General features: G+C 38.3%; 1 protein-coding gene across 2 annotated transcripts in view; it reads left to right on the forward strand.

Annotated features, from left to right (window-relative positions):
- Positions 1 to 224: 224 nt before the first annotated feature.
- DBT (dihydrolipoamide branched chain transacylase E2) overlaps positions 225 to 17,049 on the forward strand; it is a 53,503-nt gene continuing 36,678 nt past the window's right edge. Inside the window, exons 1-3 of one of the 2 annotated variants that reach the window (XM_047725606.1) lie at positions 225 to 349; positions 6,337 to 6,460; positions 10,068 to 10,143. In XM_047725606.1, coding sequence (XP_047581562.1) covers positions 299 to 349; positions 6,337 to 6,460; positions 10,068 to 10,143 — 251 coding nt within the window. In that variant the 5' untranslated portion in view covers positions 225 to 298. Of the gene's footprint in view, positions 350 to 6,336; positions 6,461 to 10,067; positions 10,144 to 17,049 lie in introns of those variants that run through there. The other variant, XM_047725607.1, reaches the window with a different exon arrangement.

Below are 17,049 nucleotides of genomic sequence, written 5' to 3' on the forward strand. Positions count from 1 at the left end.
AAGATGATCGTTGGTGGACACAGCCATGGCCTGCCCAACTTTGTCCCCGAAACTCACGCTGAGCTGCCTCCACCCCGCTCTTCCCCTCCAGCGTGCTCTCTTACCTCTGCGCGGGACTCTCCGCCCCTTCGGGTTTCCCTCAGGCCCCGCCCCGCCCGCTGGTTGGCTGTGGGGTGGGAGGCTCGTTCCGGCCCTCGCCATTGGCCGCTCAGGGGGAGGTGCGTTTCCCGGCTCCCCATAGGTCGGCCGTGCGAAACAACTCTTCACAACCACCGAGCATTTGTCATTTCCGGGTAAGATGGCTGCAGTGCGTGTGCTGAGGACCTGGAGCCAGAATGCTGGGCGGCTGGTAAGCGGTTTGGGGCTGATTTGAGGCCGGGAAGGAATGATTTGTCGCCGGTGTTCCCTGGGAGGTGTGTTACTTTGTCGTCCGAGAGCCAGGCGGTCGGGGCACGTGTGATGGAGAAGTGGAAGGATGTATGTTACACGAAGGGCAGAGAAGGTGGCGAGCGGACCGGTCCAGAGACCCACTCCCTCCTTACCTGGCCGTGTTTCTGTCGCAACTCCGTCTCCTTCCAGCTTTATCTACACCCAGTGCCATCTAGCCTTTCACCCGATAGCCTTTCATTGGGCACCATCTAGGTGCTGGGCATTGTGATAAGCGCTGGGGATATGGAGATATATATATTGATTCAGCATTTATTGAGCACCCACTGTGTGCCAAACACTGACCACACGACCCCTGCCTCGGAGAACTTGCAGTTTAGAGGAACTCGAAGAACTTACAGTCTAGAGGAAGAGACCCGTAAAGCAAACCGTAACAGCACGGGTCCTTGCCTCCGAGGAGCAGGGAAACGCAGGCTTCATTCTGTGGACCTGTGTTCCTCTCCCGTGTTTGTGCCACATATCTTTACAACTTTTTATCACCATAGCTGCGACCTACCTCCATCTCCCCTGAAGTTTTTCCCTTTGAACAACCCTTTAGCACCGATCACCTGACATCCCAGTAATCATAGTGTTCGTCCTATTTGCATAGCGTTTTTCCTTCTGGGATCCCTCTTCCCTAAGGTCTTACAGTGGTCGACCCCTGAGCTTAGAAAATCTGTCAAGAGCCTGCTGTGTACTAGGTCCTGTGCTAGGCACTCGGGAAGCAAATGTGAGAGAGAGAACCCTGCCGTCTCAGATTAATTACAGCCTTGGGGTGGAAGGCAGGGGAGAAAAAGTTACAAAGAATTAGGACAGCTTGAGAAGCGCTAAATGGGACATTATAGAGTTACAGGAACCCGTAGGAGGGGTATTGGGGGGTCAGAGAGGAGTTCTCAAGGGATACTGTGTAACTTGAGATTTGCACCCGTGGTAGGTATTGGCCTCTCTTGAGAGTTCTCCTTGCTTGGCTTCTGTGACACCACTTCCCACTGTTCTTCTTCCTAGATGTTTGGCCACTCCAGCCCAATCTCCTGTTTTCCTGCCTGACTTTTAAATATGTATTGGTGTTTATAAGGGCTAGGACTTTGGCACTTTGCACTTCCCAAACTACTTCAGTCACTTCTTTCAATTTAGTTGCTGTCTGTATGCTGATAATTCCTAAAGTTCCAGTCTTCAAGCCAGCTCTACTCCAGACCCACATATATCCTGCTGTCCTGGAGATCTCCAGTTGCATACATAGTAGGTATTTTTCAGCTGCAAGTAATAAAAACCCAGCCAGTAAATGGGAAATAAACTAACTATGCATCCCATAGCTAGATGGCAGCTGGCATTGGTTAAGTGGCTCATACTTATCAGGGTTGTCATTTCAACAATTCATGAGGCCTTTCCCTTATGGTTACAAGAGGGCCACTACAACTTCATATTCGAGGGAGGAAGGGGGAGGGGGTGGTACCAGCCACACTTTGGCCAGGACTATGTTACATGGCCACCGCTAGCCCAGGGGGTCTTGAAGGAGTTAGCATTTAGCTATCTCACAGCATCTACCCTAATGCCTCAGAGGCACATTGGATTCTAGTTTCCAGAGTTAAACCCTTAGATCTCTTTTGATTCTAGCCTATACAACTCCAGAATTTAGTCATTATCCTCCACCTTGACCCCAACTGCAGCTTTCCTGGTCCTTCCTAATTGGACTTTCTGCCTCCAATCGGTGCCTCTCCAACCCATTCTCCATAGTGTAACCAGGGTGATCTTACAAAGTAAGATACATTTGAGAATGTCATTTCCTTGCTTAAAATTGCCTCAAGCAAAATGTCCAAAATCTAAAAGACTATGAGGCAATTTATGATCTGGACCTTTCCAAATCTCTCAGGCTTCATTTCTTGCTGAAACCTACCCACCTCAACCCCCACTCTGATACTTGCCTCACCCTTGCCCCACACTGAACTACATTGGAAATACACTGAGCTTCATTTAATTAAACACACTGCCTCTCTCGACTTCAGACTCCAGACCTTTGCACATGTATTTCCTCTGCTTTAAAGACTCTTGCTTTCTTTCCCTATGTCCTCATCTGCAATAACACCTCATGTCCTGGATTACTCCTACTCAGCCCTTAGGTCTTACTTCAAGTTTGCTTTCTTGAAGTAGATTGGTTTCCTCCTTTGTGTTTGTTTTTAATACTCTGCTCCTCCCATTATAACACTATGTCATCATCAACTCTTTAACTGTCTTCCTTTGAAAGTATGGACTGTACATTCCATGAGAGAAGGAATTAATCTATTTTGTTCTCTAATCCCAAGTGCCTAGCACAGAGTAGATACTCAATAAACGTTTGTTGAACAACTCAGTAAAAAGTCTATTTTTTTCCATCTGTTGTAAAGTATAAATAACAGGAGGTCTTAATACATGTAGTAGATCATTAACAAGGTCTTACTATGTTGGGTTTTATTCTCCCTTATTGCACTGGACATTTGACTCCTGATGAACTTACCATTGAATTAACATTGAACTTTTCTATTTTGTCTGTCTTCTTGTAATGAAGTGTAAGCAACTTGAATTTAGGGACTACATTCTGTAGTTTATTCAGCTTTGAATTCCCAAGCCCAGCACAATCCCTGTCTTTAGGAATGCTCAACAATTGCCTGTTTAATTATTATTTATTTCCTTATTTGAATCTACTAAAACTTGGTATCATTTCCTATTTTTTGCATTCTGTTTCTAGAAAAAATGTCTTTTTAGTTTGACAAATTATTTTTTCTCCTTCTCCCTTCTGTTGCTTTTTTTTTTTTTAAGATTTTATTTTTTTATTTATTTGACAGACCGAGATCACAAGTAGGCAGAGAGGCAGGCAGAGAGAGCGGGGGAAGCCGGCTCCCTGCTGAGCAGAGAGACTGATATGGGGCTCTATCCCAGGACCTGGGGATCATGACCCAAGCCGAAGGCAGAGGCTTCAACCCATTGAGCCACCCAGGCGCCCCTTCTGTCGCTTTTTTATCTTTCCATTCAGCAGCTTCACTAATTAGTCTAGCCTTCTCTTAGTCCAATTAGTCACTGTCACATAATGCCTGTTGTACTTATGTTGCTTTCTCCTTTTCCACTATAAATCACTTCAGGAGCCTGGTAGTTCATGCCTCAAATACTGTAATAGTTTTTTAACTTTTTCCTCTCTTACTTGGCTTTACCTGTTATAATCTAATCAATAAACTGCAACTATATTAATTTCTTAGTCCTTTTTCTTCAATAATCTGTAGTGTAGAAGTTCGAACTCCTTATCCTGACGGTTATATTCAACAATGATTCGGTCCTCATTGAGCAACTTCCAACACTCCCACCCCACCCCCTTTTTTTTTTAATTTCATTTGACAGAGCAGAGAGCATAAGCAGGAGGGGCAGCAGAGGGGGAGGGAGAAACAGACTTCCCACTGAGCAGGGATCCTGTGGGGCTCTATCCCAAGACCCTGAGATCATAACCTGAACAGAAGGCAAATGCTTAATGACTGAGCCACCCAGGCTCCCTGCAACACTTCCTTTTATAAATTTGATGAAGCCAAATCAAGCAACTCACTGCCTGAGGAGACAAGCTCCTGAAGCAGTTCTTTGTTTATTCTGTTCCCTCTGCTTTAAAAGTGCATTGCTGCTCTGTAATAATTAATACTTACTATGCAAGGCCCACCACAACTTTTCCCCCGGAAGCCTTCCCAGATCAAGCCAACCTTAAAAAAACAAATCAAAACACAAAAAACCTCTCTGCTTAAGTTCCTCTAATGCCTACTGCCTATACTTACTATAAAAAACTAGAGCATACACATCCATGCATGAATGTGTGTGTGTGTGTTTATTTATTTCTGCTAGGTTATAAATTCAAAGTAGGGATTATTTCTCCTACATGTAACAATGTGATGTGAGAGAAAGAACCTCAGCTTCAGAGTCAGATTTTCTTGGTTTCAGAGCTGAATTTTGCTATTTGTTTGCTTTGTGACCTTAGACAAAGCATTTAACCTCTTTGATCATTAGTTTCTCATGTGCTAAAGAGGGCTAATGTGCCCATTATTTCAGAAGGTAATTGTGAGATTAAAAAGATGATGATGCATTTAAAGACCTTTAAAGTATCCAGCACATAGTAGGCATTCAATAAATGTTTGCTAGTTCATGCCTCCCTTGCCTGATTAGTTGTTCTTCAATAAAAGTTGCCATTGTTTAAGGTAGGACTTCCTAGTAGTTTAATTTTCTCTCAAGGTTTTTAAAAAAACTATTTCTTTATATCAAGGTGAATCCATATTCTTCAAAACTTCCATTTATTGCCCTAAGTTAAAATTTATGAATGTCTGATGAAGTGGAGGTTGATTTACACCTTTGATTCTGTTGTTGACTAAGAGCCAGGATTGTGGAAGTTGAAGGAGAGAGAAAGGACACAGAAAATGGGGGTTTGGGAAAGAGAATTCTTTCACTATCTGTTAAGTTGTTGTTTTTTTTTTTTAAATATTTCATTTATTTATTTGACAGAGATCACAAGTAGGCAGAGAGGCAGGCAGAGAGAGAGGTGGAGGCAGGCTTCCTGCGGAGCAGAGAGCCCGATGTGGGGCTCGATCCCAGGACCCTGGGATCATGACCTGAGCTGAAGGCAGAGGCTTAACCCACTGAGCCACCCAGGCGCCCCACTATCTGTTAAGTTTTAAGCTATCAGTTTTCTTTAGGTTTTGTGTTTCCCAAATGTTAGTGTTAATAAGAATAAAATATATATTGTAAAGATTAGTTGCTTTACAATTATCTCTTAAGGTAAAACTAAGATGCATGATTTAAGATTATTTGTGTTTTAGGAAAGAGATCTTTAGTTTTTCTTTGCTTTCAGAAATCAGTAACAGCTTAGAAATTAAGGTGAAATATCACATAATAATTTAAATGTATTATTTGTATTGGTAAACCAAATACTTGTTTTTATATTATTTGCTGTCAGAAAAAGAACAAAATTCTTGTTTATAAATACATATTATAATGTGGCAATAGTATATAACATAATATGTATTATAAAATAACTTTTAAATTTAAAGGGCTAATCACCACCGAAGGATAAAGTACATGATAATAAAGTAATTTTTTTAATTAAAAGTAACTCCTACATTAATTGAAAAAATTGCGAATATATACCAGTCTTCTCAAATACAGTAATGGGGTTAGAAATTTCTGTACATTATGTTTAAAAGTGTGATATAGTTAACCTGCTGTTAATAACATTGAAATGTTAACTTTCAAAATAAAATAGTCTACCTTTCAGACACATAGGTTCTAATATATCAAGTTGAATAGATTAAGGTCAACTTGTTTCTCTTGTATATTGTCTTGCATTATACTGAGATGTTATACAAAATGGTCATATCTAAAGAGTCATCTGTAAATTATAGTAAGAAAACCTTTCCCTACAGCACTACACGTTTTCAATGTCTTTAGATGCTAACAGTTAGTTTTGAATTCTTTAGTAGTTTTATTTTGGGAAGTCTTTAGTGACGCAACTGTACCTACAAACTCATGTGTTTGTACAAAATATATCGTTAAAATTTCTTCACTTTCACAAGAAATTTTAAGCAAGGATCATAAGTATATAAACAAATGTGACTCCAGGGATGTAGTTTTACTAAGTAAAAGAACAAAATAATGTTCCTGGGTGACAGGGTTTAAGTTCCTTTGATTTCTTGAACAGAAATACTTGAGAAATAACCAGTCTTAATAAACTTTATTTTCACTGATTCCAGGTTTGGGACAGTTCAGATGTTGGCCTGGATAATTTCATACTGTTTGTATTGTGATAATGACTGTTCTACTTTTAGAACAGACTTGAAATTCAGTATGTACTTACAGAGATAAGCCATCAAGAACATTCACAGAAGCTTTTACTTTTTTGTTTCTCATCTTTAGATTTGTGTTCGCTACTTTCAGACATGTAAGAATGTTCATGTTTTGAAGCCAAAATATGTGTGTTTCTTTGGTTATCCTTCATTCAAGTATAGTCATCCACATCAGTTGCTGAAAACAACTGCTGGTAAGTATGATCTCAAAATAGACTGTCTACAATAATGTTTTATATCATACTCAGAACTTTTTAAAAAGGTAATTAAAAACTTACCAAAGTAAAAAGAGTTAACCTTTTCATTCTAGCCCAGCCCTCCTTGCTTTCCCTGAATCTATCCTTTTCTTACTTTCTTTTTTGTGTGCCCTGCCCCCATCCCTTTCATATCTTTACATAAGTGCATGTGTCTTCATAATGTTGGGAATGGGTTGTCTTGGGCCATCTGCTCTGTATCACCTGGCTCATCCAAGTGCAATAGTCAGGTAAATTGTTGACTTAGTAGATTATATCCTTATACTGTCGCTGTATTACTGGTTGGATGAAGCACTTACCTCGGTCTGTTGTGTTAAGATTGTGTGATGAAATTATCACCAAGTGTTCCTAAATAGAAAGTTTCCTGACTTTTACCATTTAATTACCTTTCTCACATCTTTTTCTACCCTCAGTAAAGAACTTGACGCTTAAGTATTAGATTTGGCAAGGGCACTAAGATTTTTTTTTCCCTGATTTTCTATTTAGATCTCTGATAAAGAACCCTAGACTTTTGTTACATCGTTAAGCTTTTGACAGATACTTGTTGCCATAGTCTGTGCTAGCAATGAAAAATAGGGGGATTCCAGGCAGATCCAACCCCTGAGATCAGTCTTTCCATGCATTTTTATAGGTCATTTTACATAATACCTTAAGATATATAAACCCTACCTTTGACTTTTTTTTTTTAAGATTTTTATTTTTAAAAGTTGATCTTTTCTCTTTACTTCTTAGAGAAAATAGAGGCCATTCAAGCAGAAACTCCTAACTTCTGCTCTAGTCTCTAAACACTTACCTTTAGCTTTGGGTTCTTGGTCTATCAATTACTAGCTGTGTAACTTTAAGCAAGTTACTTAATTCCTTTCTATTTCATCATCTGTAAAATTGGAATAATCACTGTACCTAACTCATTGTGTCATTGTGAGAATAAATTCATTTAACACAAATACTTATTTATCACCTGCTCTCTGCCCAAGCACTGTTCTAGGTACTTGGGATACATTCTATTCCTATATTCCCTAACTCGGTGAATACTTAAGCTAGAAACCTGGAGCCTTCCTGATTCCTGTTTCACATCGAATTGATTGCTGAGATCTATTAATTTGACATTCTACATGATTCTTAAATCTGTCTTCTCTTTTACAGACAGTTTGAAAAATATATAAATATATTAAATTCTATACTTCAGTTTCGTACATGTAGTAGCCTCCTAACTGCTTTCTCTGTCATCCCTTCCCCAACCCCATCCACCACATTCCTGCCAGGGAGATTTCTTTCTAAAATTTATAGATTTAAAGTTACAAATCTGAAATTGCAGATGATATTCCCTATTGGTTAATTATACTGAATAACAACCCTGCCCATGACTTTAGGCTTAAAGCAACAATGATTTATTATTTCTCAGGATTCTGGGAGTTACCCGGATGGTTCCTGTGCTGGTTTCACCCGAGCACGCTAATATGAGGATCCTCGGCTAGAGGATTATCTGGGCTGGAAGGTCCAAGATGGTCCCGCATACGTGTCTGACAGTTGGTCCTGGTTTTTGGGTGGGGTGTCTCATTTCTCCTCTACATGGCCTTTCATCCTCCAATAGACTAGATCAGTTTCCTTACTCCAGAATCTCAAGGCAGTATTCCAAGAGGGAGGTGGTAGAAGAAGCTGTGAGGTCCTGGCTCCAGAATTTGTACAGTTTCACTTCTGCTGTATTCTATTGTCCAAGCAAGTGATGAGCCAGCGTAGATTTAAGTAGTGGTAAATTAGACTCTACATCTTATGGGAGCAACTGCAAAAAATGTGTGACCATATTTACTTACCACTGGCTCATGATCACCTTCAGGGCAAATTTCCAACAGCTCACCATGGCACAGCAAAGAAAGCCTTTTTCAATCTTGACTGATTTTTATTTATTTTTTTTTTTTTTGCCACATGTACTATCTTCAGCCACAGAATTGTGTGTTATTCCCTAACCATGCTCTGTGCTATATTTCTATATTCTTCTTGCACATGTTGTCCCTTGAATAATACTGTTTTGTATAGAGGTTCCATAATATATTTGTCATTTTTCAGTTACTTCGATTGGAATTCTAGATCTTCATTTTAACTCTATGATAACTATTCTTTTTTTTTTTTAAAGATTTTATTTATTTATTTGACAGACAGATCACAAGTAGGCAGAGAGAGAGGCAGGCAGAGAGAGAGGGAGAAGCAGGCTCCCCGCCGACCAGAGAGCCCAACGTGGGGCTCGATCCCAGGACCCTGGGATCATGACCTGAGCCAAAGGCAGAGGCTTTAACCCACTGAGCCACCCCAGGTGCCCCTATGATAACTAGTCTTGAGTACAAATCTTTGTGTACCTCTCTTAATTATTTCCTCAGGGGGAAAAAGTCTTAAAAGCAGAATTGCTTATTGAGTCAAAGATGTAGACTTTTTTTTTTTTTTAAAGCTTTTGATATTTAACACCAAACTACTTTCTCAGAAAGGTTCCAGTTTGTACTTTGAGCAGCAGGCCATAAGAGGACCGAACTTACCAGAGAGGAAATTTAGAGGTGCCTAATACCTCCATAACAAAAATGCACTTGTATTTCTTTTTTTTTTTTTTTTAAGATTTTATTTATTTATTTGACAGATGGAGATTACAATTAGGCAGAGAGGCAGGCAGAGAGAGGGGGAAGCAGACTCCCCGCCGAGCAGAGAGCCCCATGCGGGGCTCGATCTCAGGACCCTGAGATCATGACCCGAGCCGAAGGCAGAGGCTTAACCCACTGAGCCACCCAGGCGCCCCTGCACTTGTATTTCTTAACCATAAACTTATCTCCTCATATTTATTAAAGAAAATCTTAGGACTTGAATCAGCTTGTTGTGTATTTTGTAAGCAATTTTGATGAATTTTGATGAAGATAGAGGAGAACTCTTGAATCATTTCAGAGCCACTTGTTATCCTGCAAAAGTGAGAGAATCCATACCTACTTCCTGTTGACCAGAAATACTTTCTCTGGGGAATAATTGCCATAAAGTATCACTTGGCATCTAGTTGTTTTAAGAGTGGAGTAGAAATTCAAAAAGGGATAAACAATGGAAAGGAAGGAGAGAGACTAAGATTTAATAAGTTGGCAGAACATGGTTTGGACAGATGAATATTTTCCAAGTTTTCTATATATAGACCCATCTGATTGTTAACCACTAAGAATGAGTGAAGTCATGAAGACATGAAGTCAAAAGAGATCTAAGAGCAGGACAGTAAGGTTATTATAGTTTAATATTAGAAAACAAGAAGATCCAGCTAGCTGGGCCTTCTATACCTTTGTAAGAGCACATTCTTTTTCTTGAAAGTTGGAAAATGGAAGTGCTATGGCCATTATCCATAGGTCTGTGATGCTGAGTAATTTATTTAAATCTTTGATGGTTATGAATGATGTTTATGATTTCAAAAATTATTAAATACTTTTTTATCTGTAAAATGCAATAGGTTCTGCCTCTCATTTAGTTGTGAAAGCATCTATTAGGAATATATTATGTATTTAATGAGACCATTTCTCATTTGTCTTTGAAGCTCTGCAGGGGCAGATTGTTCAGTTCAAACTCTCAGACATCGGAGAAGGTATTAGAGAAGTAACTATTAAAGAATGGTAAGTTGGGGCATCTCGCTGGCTCAGTCAGTAGAGTATGTGATCTTGATCTCAGGTTTGGAAGTTCGAACCCCATGCTGGGTGTAGAGATTACCTAAAAATAAAATCTTAAAAAAAAAAAAAAAGTAAGTTATTCTGAAAAAGATTGTAAGTCAATGTAAAAATAAGTTGTTTAAAAATAAATATGAATTCTTTAAGTTGAGAAATTTCTTTCTGTAACAATGCTTTGTTTTAAAAGCATTAAAGTAGTTTATGTTGTAATATGTTGTTAACACAATTCATCATACATCATGACATTTTATTTGATGTAATTTCTTAAGGATTATTTTTTATTCTTTTAAAAAAATTATTTCACTGCTCACCCCTCTATGAAGAAGGGAAATTAGCCTGTAAAAAATGTTAACTTGATATGGCCATGTGTTTGAATGACATTTGTATATGAACTATTTATTTCCAGACTCTTTTAAAATCATGATATAGTCTAAGCTCTCTTTACTGAAAATGACCTCAGTAAGAATGCCTGTACATTTTACTCACTGTTCTCTGACAGTTGGCCTGTATTTTTAGGATAGGTTAAAATATAATACTGAAAGACATTAATAAAATAATAATTTTGCAAAGGTTCAGAGTTTTTCCAAAAAAGCCTTGTAACAAGCTCCTACTGCTTTAATCATCCTTCTACCTCTTTTCCATTTCCTTTTTGGAAATAAAAAAGAAACACCTCTGGGTAGTGAACTAATTTTTGAAAGTGTCTAGGAGTAGCAGTGCAGATGAATAAATGGGTGCTCTCTCACCATAGTTTTATACCATTGAAGATCCCTATAAGAATCTGATTCAGCCACCTATATATTCTTTCTCTGTAGTTCTATTATTACTTCGTAAGTTAGAAAACAGTAAGAATGTAATTGTGCCTTACCGTTATATCTCTAGTGGCATTGTGGGATTAAAGAAAGAGCAAGAGCAAATCAGAAGAGCCTGACTCTGAAACTTATAAACCATCTTGCCTGGGATTCACTTGGTCTCTACTGAGCATTGATTCTTAATGTGTAAATTGGGGGAAACAGCACTTACTCTGCCATCTCACAAAGGTTTTTTGTTGTTGTTGTTTTTGTTTTTGTTTTTGTCTTTTTAGCAGGCTCCCCATGAGCAGGGGAAGCTAGATGTCGGATCCCGGGACCCTGGGATCATGACCTGAGCCGAAGGCAGTGGCTTAACCAACTGAGCCACCCAGGCGCCCTCACAAAGGTTTTGAAAGGATCAAATAATATATAGAGAATGCCTTTTAAATCTGCCAAGTATTATGTACATTTTTGCTTCTTTCTATCTTTTAGAAAAATAACTTCTTTCTAAGACAAACACTAGTCTTTGTAGATTCTAGAATTTTTTTTTTAACATTTCTTAATTTCTACCTCTTATTAATTCTCTGGACACATATGTTTTGATATAGGGTTTTAAGGTTCTTGGAAAAGGAGATTATGTCATTCCTAACGAAAATCAATAGTTCATTAGATGAAAAACACATATTTGATTAAGGTTTTACAGAAGTTCTTTAAGAAATATTAAGAGCTTTCTTGGGATGCCTGGGTGGCTCAGTGGGTTAAGCTGCTGCCTTCGGCTCGGGTCATGATCTCAGGGTCCTGGGAGCGAGTCCCACATCGGGCTCTCTGCTCAGCGGGGAGCCTGCTTCCCTCTCTCTCTCTCTCTGCCTGCCTCTCCGTCTACTTGTGATCTCTCTTTGTCAAATAAATAAATAAAATCTTTAAAAAAAAAAGAAATATTAAGATCTTTCTTAAATTCTGTGTGCTTTTTCTCTAACTTAATATCTATAAATCTCAACTCAAGGGGAAATATATATATTGTAATGCAGTTGGGGGCGCCTGGGTGGCTCAATAAGTTGTGTCTGGCTCTTGATCTTGGCTCAGGACTTGATTCATGGTTGTGAGGTTGAGCCCCACATTGGGCTTTCTTTTTTAAGTCTACTTAAAAAAAGTATATGTATATATAATTACATATATACACACACACTCTCTCTATATATACATCATGTATTTATGCATACACACTCTCTATATAATATGGATATATGTAGTATGTATACTATATGGTATGTATATAGATATACATACTATATATATACACACATACATACACTGTGTATGTGTGTATATATATATATATACACACACACACATTATATGTATATATAATGTAGATTGGTAAAAGGTTCAAAAGTAGAATAGTGTGCTATACAGCAAGAATAGAAATTTGAATGTGTAAGGAAGCATGATTTAACAGAAGGTAATGTTTTCGTGTAAGTGGCAGTAAAACCTTATTCATTCTTAGAATTTGTAGCAGCAAATAAATGGGTAAAGAAGAAAAATACTTCAATTTCAAAAAGGCTTTGACAGATTTCCAAAACAAAAGTTTGGATTATATATTTGCTTTTGCATTAAAGTCAGTTTTGTCTGATAGTAATACAGCTACTCCAGCTTTCTTTTGGTTACTGTTTGCATGATTTTGTGTGTGTGTGTGTGTGTGTGTGTGTGTGTGTGTGTGTGTTGTATGTATTTTGCATGTGTTGTGACCATATAATTGTGATTTTATCTCTGGATTTTCTGTTTTGTTCTCTTGATCAACATGTCTATTTTTGTGCCAGTACCATACTGTTTTGATTATTATGGCTTTGTAATATAACTTAAAGTCTGGAATTTTGATCCCTCCGGCTTTGCTTTTCTTTCTCAAGATTGCTTTGGCTATTTGCGGTCTTTTGTGATCCCATACAAATTTTAGGATTGTTTGTTCTACCTCTCTGAAAAATGCTGTTGGTATTTTGATAGGGATTGCATTAAATGTGTAGATTGCTTTGAGTAAAAAAAAGTAGACTTTTTTTTTTAAGATTTTTTATTTATTTATTTGACAGAGAGAGATCATAAGTGGACAGAGAGGCAGGCAGAGAGGGGGGGAAGAGAGCCCGATGCAGGGCTTGATCCCAAGACCCTGAGATCATGACCTGAGCCAAAGGCAGAGGCTTAATCCACTGAGCGACCCAGGTGCCCAGTAGTATAGACATTTTTAACCATATTTGTTTTTCCAATCCATGAGCTGGGATATCTTTGCATTTCTTTGTATCATCTTCAGTTTCTTTCATCAGTGTTTTATTTTTTTCAGAGTACAGGTCTTTCTCTCCTCTTTGGTTAGGTTTATTCCTAGATGTCTTCTTATTTTTGGTGCAATTGTAAATGGGATTGTTTTCTTAATTTCTCTTTGTGCTGCTTCTGAAGTGATGTTTCAAAATGAAACAGATTTCTGTACATTGATTTTGTATCCTGCAACTTTACTTAATTCATTTAGCAGTTTTAGTAGTTTTTTGGTGGAGTCTTTCAGGTTTTCTATATAATATGTCACCTGCAAAAAGTGGAAGTTTTGCTTCTTCTTTACCAGTTTGGATGCCTTTTATTTTTGTTGTTGTCTGATTGCTGAGGTGAGTAGTTCTGGTACGATGTTGAATAAAAGTGAAGAAAGTGGACATCATGTCTTATTCCCGACCTTAGGGAAAGTCTCAGTTTTTCCTCATTCAGGATGATGTTAGCTGTGGGTTTTTCATATATGGCCTTTATTATGTTGAGTTATGTTCCCTCTAAACCTACTTTGTTGAGGGTTTTAATCATGAATAGATACTGTACATTGTAAGATGCTTTTTGTTTGTCTATTGAAATGATCATATGATTCTTATCCTCTTATTGATTTGATGTATCGATAAGACTTTTGTTTGTTGGGAGTTTTTTCACTACTGATTCGATTTCTTTGCTGGTTCTCTGTCTACTCAAAATTTCAATTTCTTCTGATTCAGTTTTGGTAGTTTATATGTTTCTAGTAATATATCCATTACTTCCAGTTGTCCAATTTGTTGGCAGATAGTTTTTATAATAATCTCTTACAATTGTTTGTGTTTTTGTTGTGGTGGTGGTTGATTCTCCTCTTTCATTTGTGATTTTATCTATTTGAGTCCTTTTTCTTTTTTCCTTGATAAGTCTGGCTAGAGGTTTATCAGTTTTATTGATTTTTCCAAAGAACCGGGTCCTGGTTTCATTGATCCGTTCTATTGTTTTTAAAATTTCTTTATCATTTATTTCTGCCCTAATCTTGTTTATTTCCTTCCTGCTGCTTTTAGGTTTTGTTTTTTGTTCTTTTTTTCTAGCTCTTTTGAGTGTAAGAGTAGATTGTTTACTTGAGATTTTTCTTGCTTCTTGAGGTAGGCCAAATTGATGTAAACTTCCCTTTTAGAACTTCTTTTGCTGCCTCCCAAACATTTTGGACCTTATGTTTTTATTTTCACTTGTTTCTATGTACTTTTTAAATTTCCTCTTTTTATTTCCTGTTTGACCCATTCTTGCTTATTAGTATGTTATTTAACCTCATGGTATTTGTGAGCTTTCCAAATTTTTTCTTGTGGTTGATTTCAAGTTTAATAGCGTTGTGATAAGAAAAGATGCATCGTATGACTTTAGTCTTCCTGAATTTGTCAAGGATTGTTTTGTTGCTTAGTATGTGATCTATTCTGGAGGATGTTCCATATATGCCTGAAAAGAGTACATGTTCTCCTGTTTTAGGCTGGAATGTTCTGAATATATCTATTAAATCCATCTGGTCCAGAGTGTCTTTCAAAGTCATTGTTTCCTTGTTGATTTTCTGTTTAAATGATCTGTCCATTGATGTAAGTGGGGTATTAAAGTGCTCTTTTATTATTGTATTATATATTGGGTCCTTTATTTTTGTTATTAGCTATTTTATGTATTTGGGTCCCCATGTTGGGTGCATAAATATTTACAATTATATCTTCTTGTTGGATTGTCCCCTATCTTATTATATAATGTCTTTATTTGTCTCTTTCTTTTCTTTTCTTTTCTTTCTTTTTTTTTTTTTTAAGATTTTATTTATTTATTTGACAGGCAGAGATCACAAGCAGGCAGAGAGGCAGGCAGAGAGAGGGGGGGAAGCAGGCTCCCCGCTGAGCAGAGAGCCTGATGCGGGGCTCGTTCCCAGGATGTGAGATCATGACCTGAGCTGAAGGCAGAGGCTTTAACCCACTGAGCCACCCAAGTGCCCCCTTTTTTTTTTTTTTTTTAAAGATTCTATTTATTTGTTTATTTTAGAAAAAGAGAACATGAGCTGAGGGAGGAACAGAGGAAGTGGGAGAAAAAAAAATCTAAAGCAGATTCCATGCTGAGCATGGAGCCTGATATAGGGCTAGATCTCATGACCCTGAGATCATGACCCAAGCCAAAATCAAGAGTCAGGAGCTCAACCGACTGAGAGACCCAGGCGCCCCAGACTCGGCTTTCTTTTGACATCCATTTGTATGATAGATGTTTCTCCATCCCCACTTTCAATCTGCAGGTGTCTTTAGGTCTAAAATAAGTCTCTTGTAAACAGTATATAGATGGGTCTTGTTTTTTGTTTTTTGATTTTTATTCTGTTTTGATTGATTCTTTTGATTGGGATATTTAATCCATTTACATTCCAAGTAATTATTGATATGTATTTTTCACTATTTTGTTACCTGTTTTGTGGTTGTTTCTGAAGAATTTTTCTGTCTTTCTTTCATGGTTTTCTGGTTTTCTTGAGTGATATATTTAGATTTCTTTCTCTTTATTCTTTGCATATTTATTAGTGGGTTTTGGTTTGTTGTTACCATTAGGTTTATATATAACATCTTCTGCATATAGCAGTGTAAATTAAGTTGATGGCCATGTAAGACCCTGGGATCATGACCTGAGCCGAAGGCAGAGGCTTTAACCCACTGAGCCACCCAGGCGCCCCATAAAGTGTGTTTCTAATCTTGTTTATTTTACTCTTCATCTCTGATTTGATCTTTTTTATCTCCATTAAGGGTCTTACTGATGTCTTCTACTCTCTTCTCAAGTTTAAGGAGTATTTTATGATTATTACTTGAAATACTCCATCAGGAATATTACTTATATCTCTTCCACTTAGATCTCCAGCCATGGCCTGTTCTTTCATTTGGATCAAATTTCTCTGTCTTCTGATTTTGTTTAAGTCTCTTTGCCTGTTTCTTTGTGTTTAGAAACATGTTCTTAAAGGTAATAGTCTTATAAAGAAGAGGTCCTCTAGTGTCCTAGTGCCCTGCCATGTAGTGTCCCATGTTCCCCAGAGCCTGGCACTTATGTGAGTGTCTCCAGTGTGTGTTGCATGTACTCTGCTGTTTTATCCTGGCCACTTTATCCTTTAGGCCTGTTGTCTGCAGAGGATGCCTTGGCCTGTTGTGGGCAGTATTTGGTCCCTGGCCTAACTGTGGTGTGTTTTAACTATGTGTGCTCTGGTCTGCTTGTCAAATGAGACCTGTTGCCACTGCTGTCAGAACCAAGGCTCCACAAAACTCCCAGATTGGGAGATACAGCATTGGCAGGATTTTGGACCAGTCTTTTGGGGGAGGAGGCCCACCATGCTGGGACTGAGGCAATTGTGGCCAGGAAGGGTGCTTCCACTGGAGCATGGGGTGCAGGGGGTGGTGGGACTTGGTGTAAACATGCTAAGTAGTATGTGTCAGCACCACACAGCTTCCTGTAGGTAGACCTGTGCTTTTGCTGAGGGGTAGGGGAGGGAAATCGTGCCTCCCAGTTCTTTTGTTCCTGAAGGGTTCTCTCTGTGAATGCTGCCTCTCTGGGATGTCCTCTGAGATAAACAAATAACCTTCCCACCTTGTGATCCAGGATGTTTTTGAGGTCACTGTTTCCATGCTGTATGTCTGCAGGCTATTTGCCTAGTCTTCTTTCCAAGAGCACCCTCAATGCCTTCAGGCTCTATCTGAGCCAAGTCCACTGACCTTTACAACTCTAGGCTTTAAGCCCTGCTGTTTGCAAGAACTCCTGAAATTCAGCCCCTCTC

This window comes from Lutra lutra, chromosome 4, assembly GCF_902655055.1.
Source record: "Lutra lutra chromosome 4, mLutLut1.2, whole genome shotgun sequence".
Taxonomy (NCBI): Eukaryota; Metazoa; Chordata; class Mammalia; order Carnivora; family Mustelidae; genus Lutra; species Lutra lutra.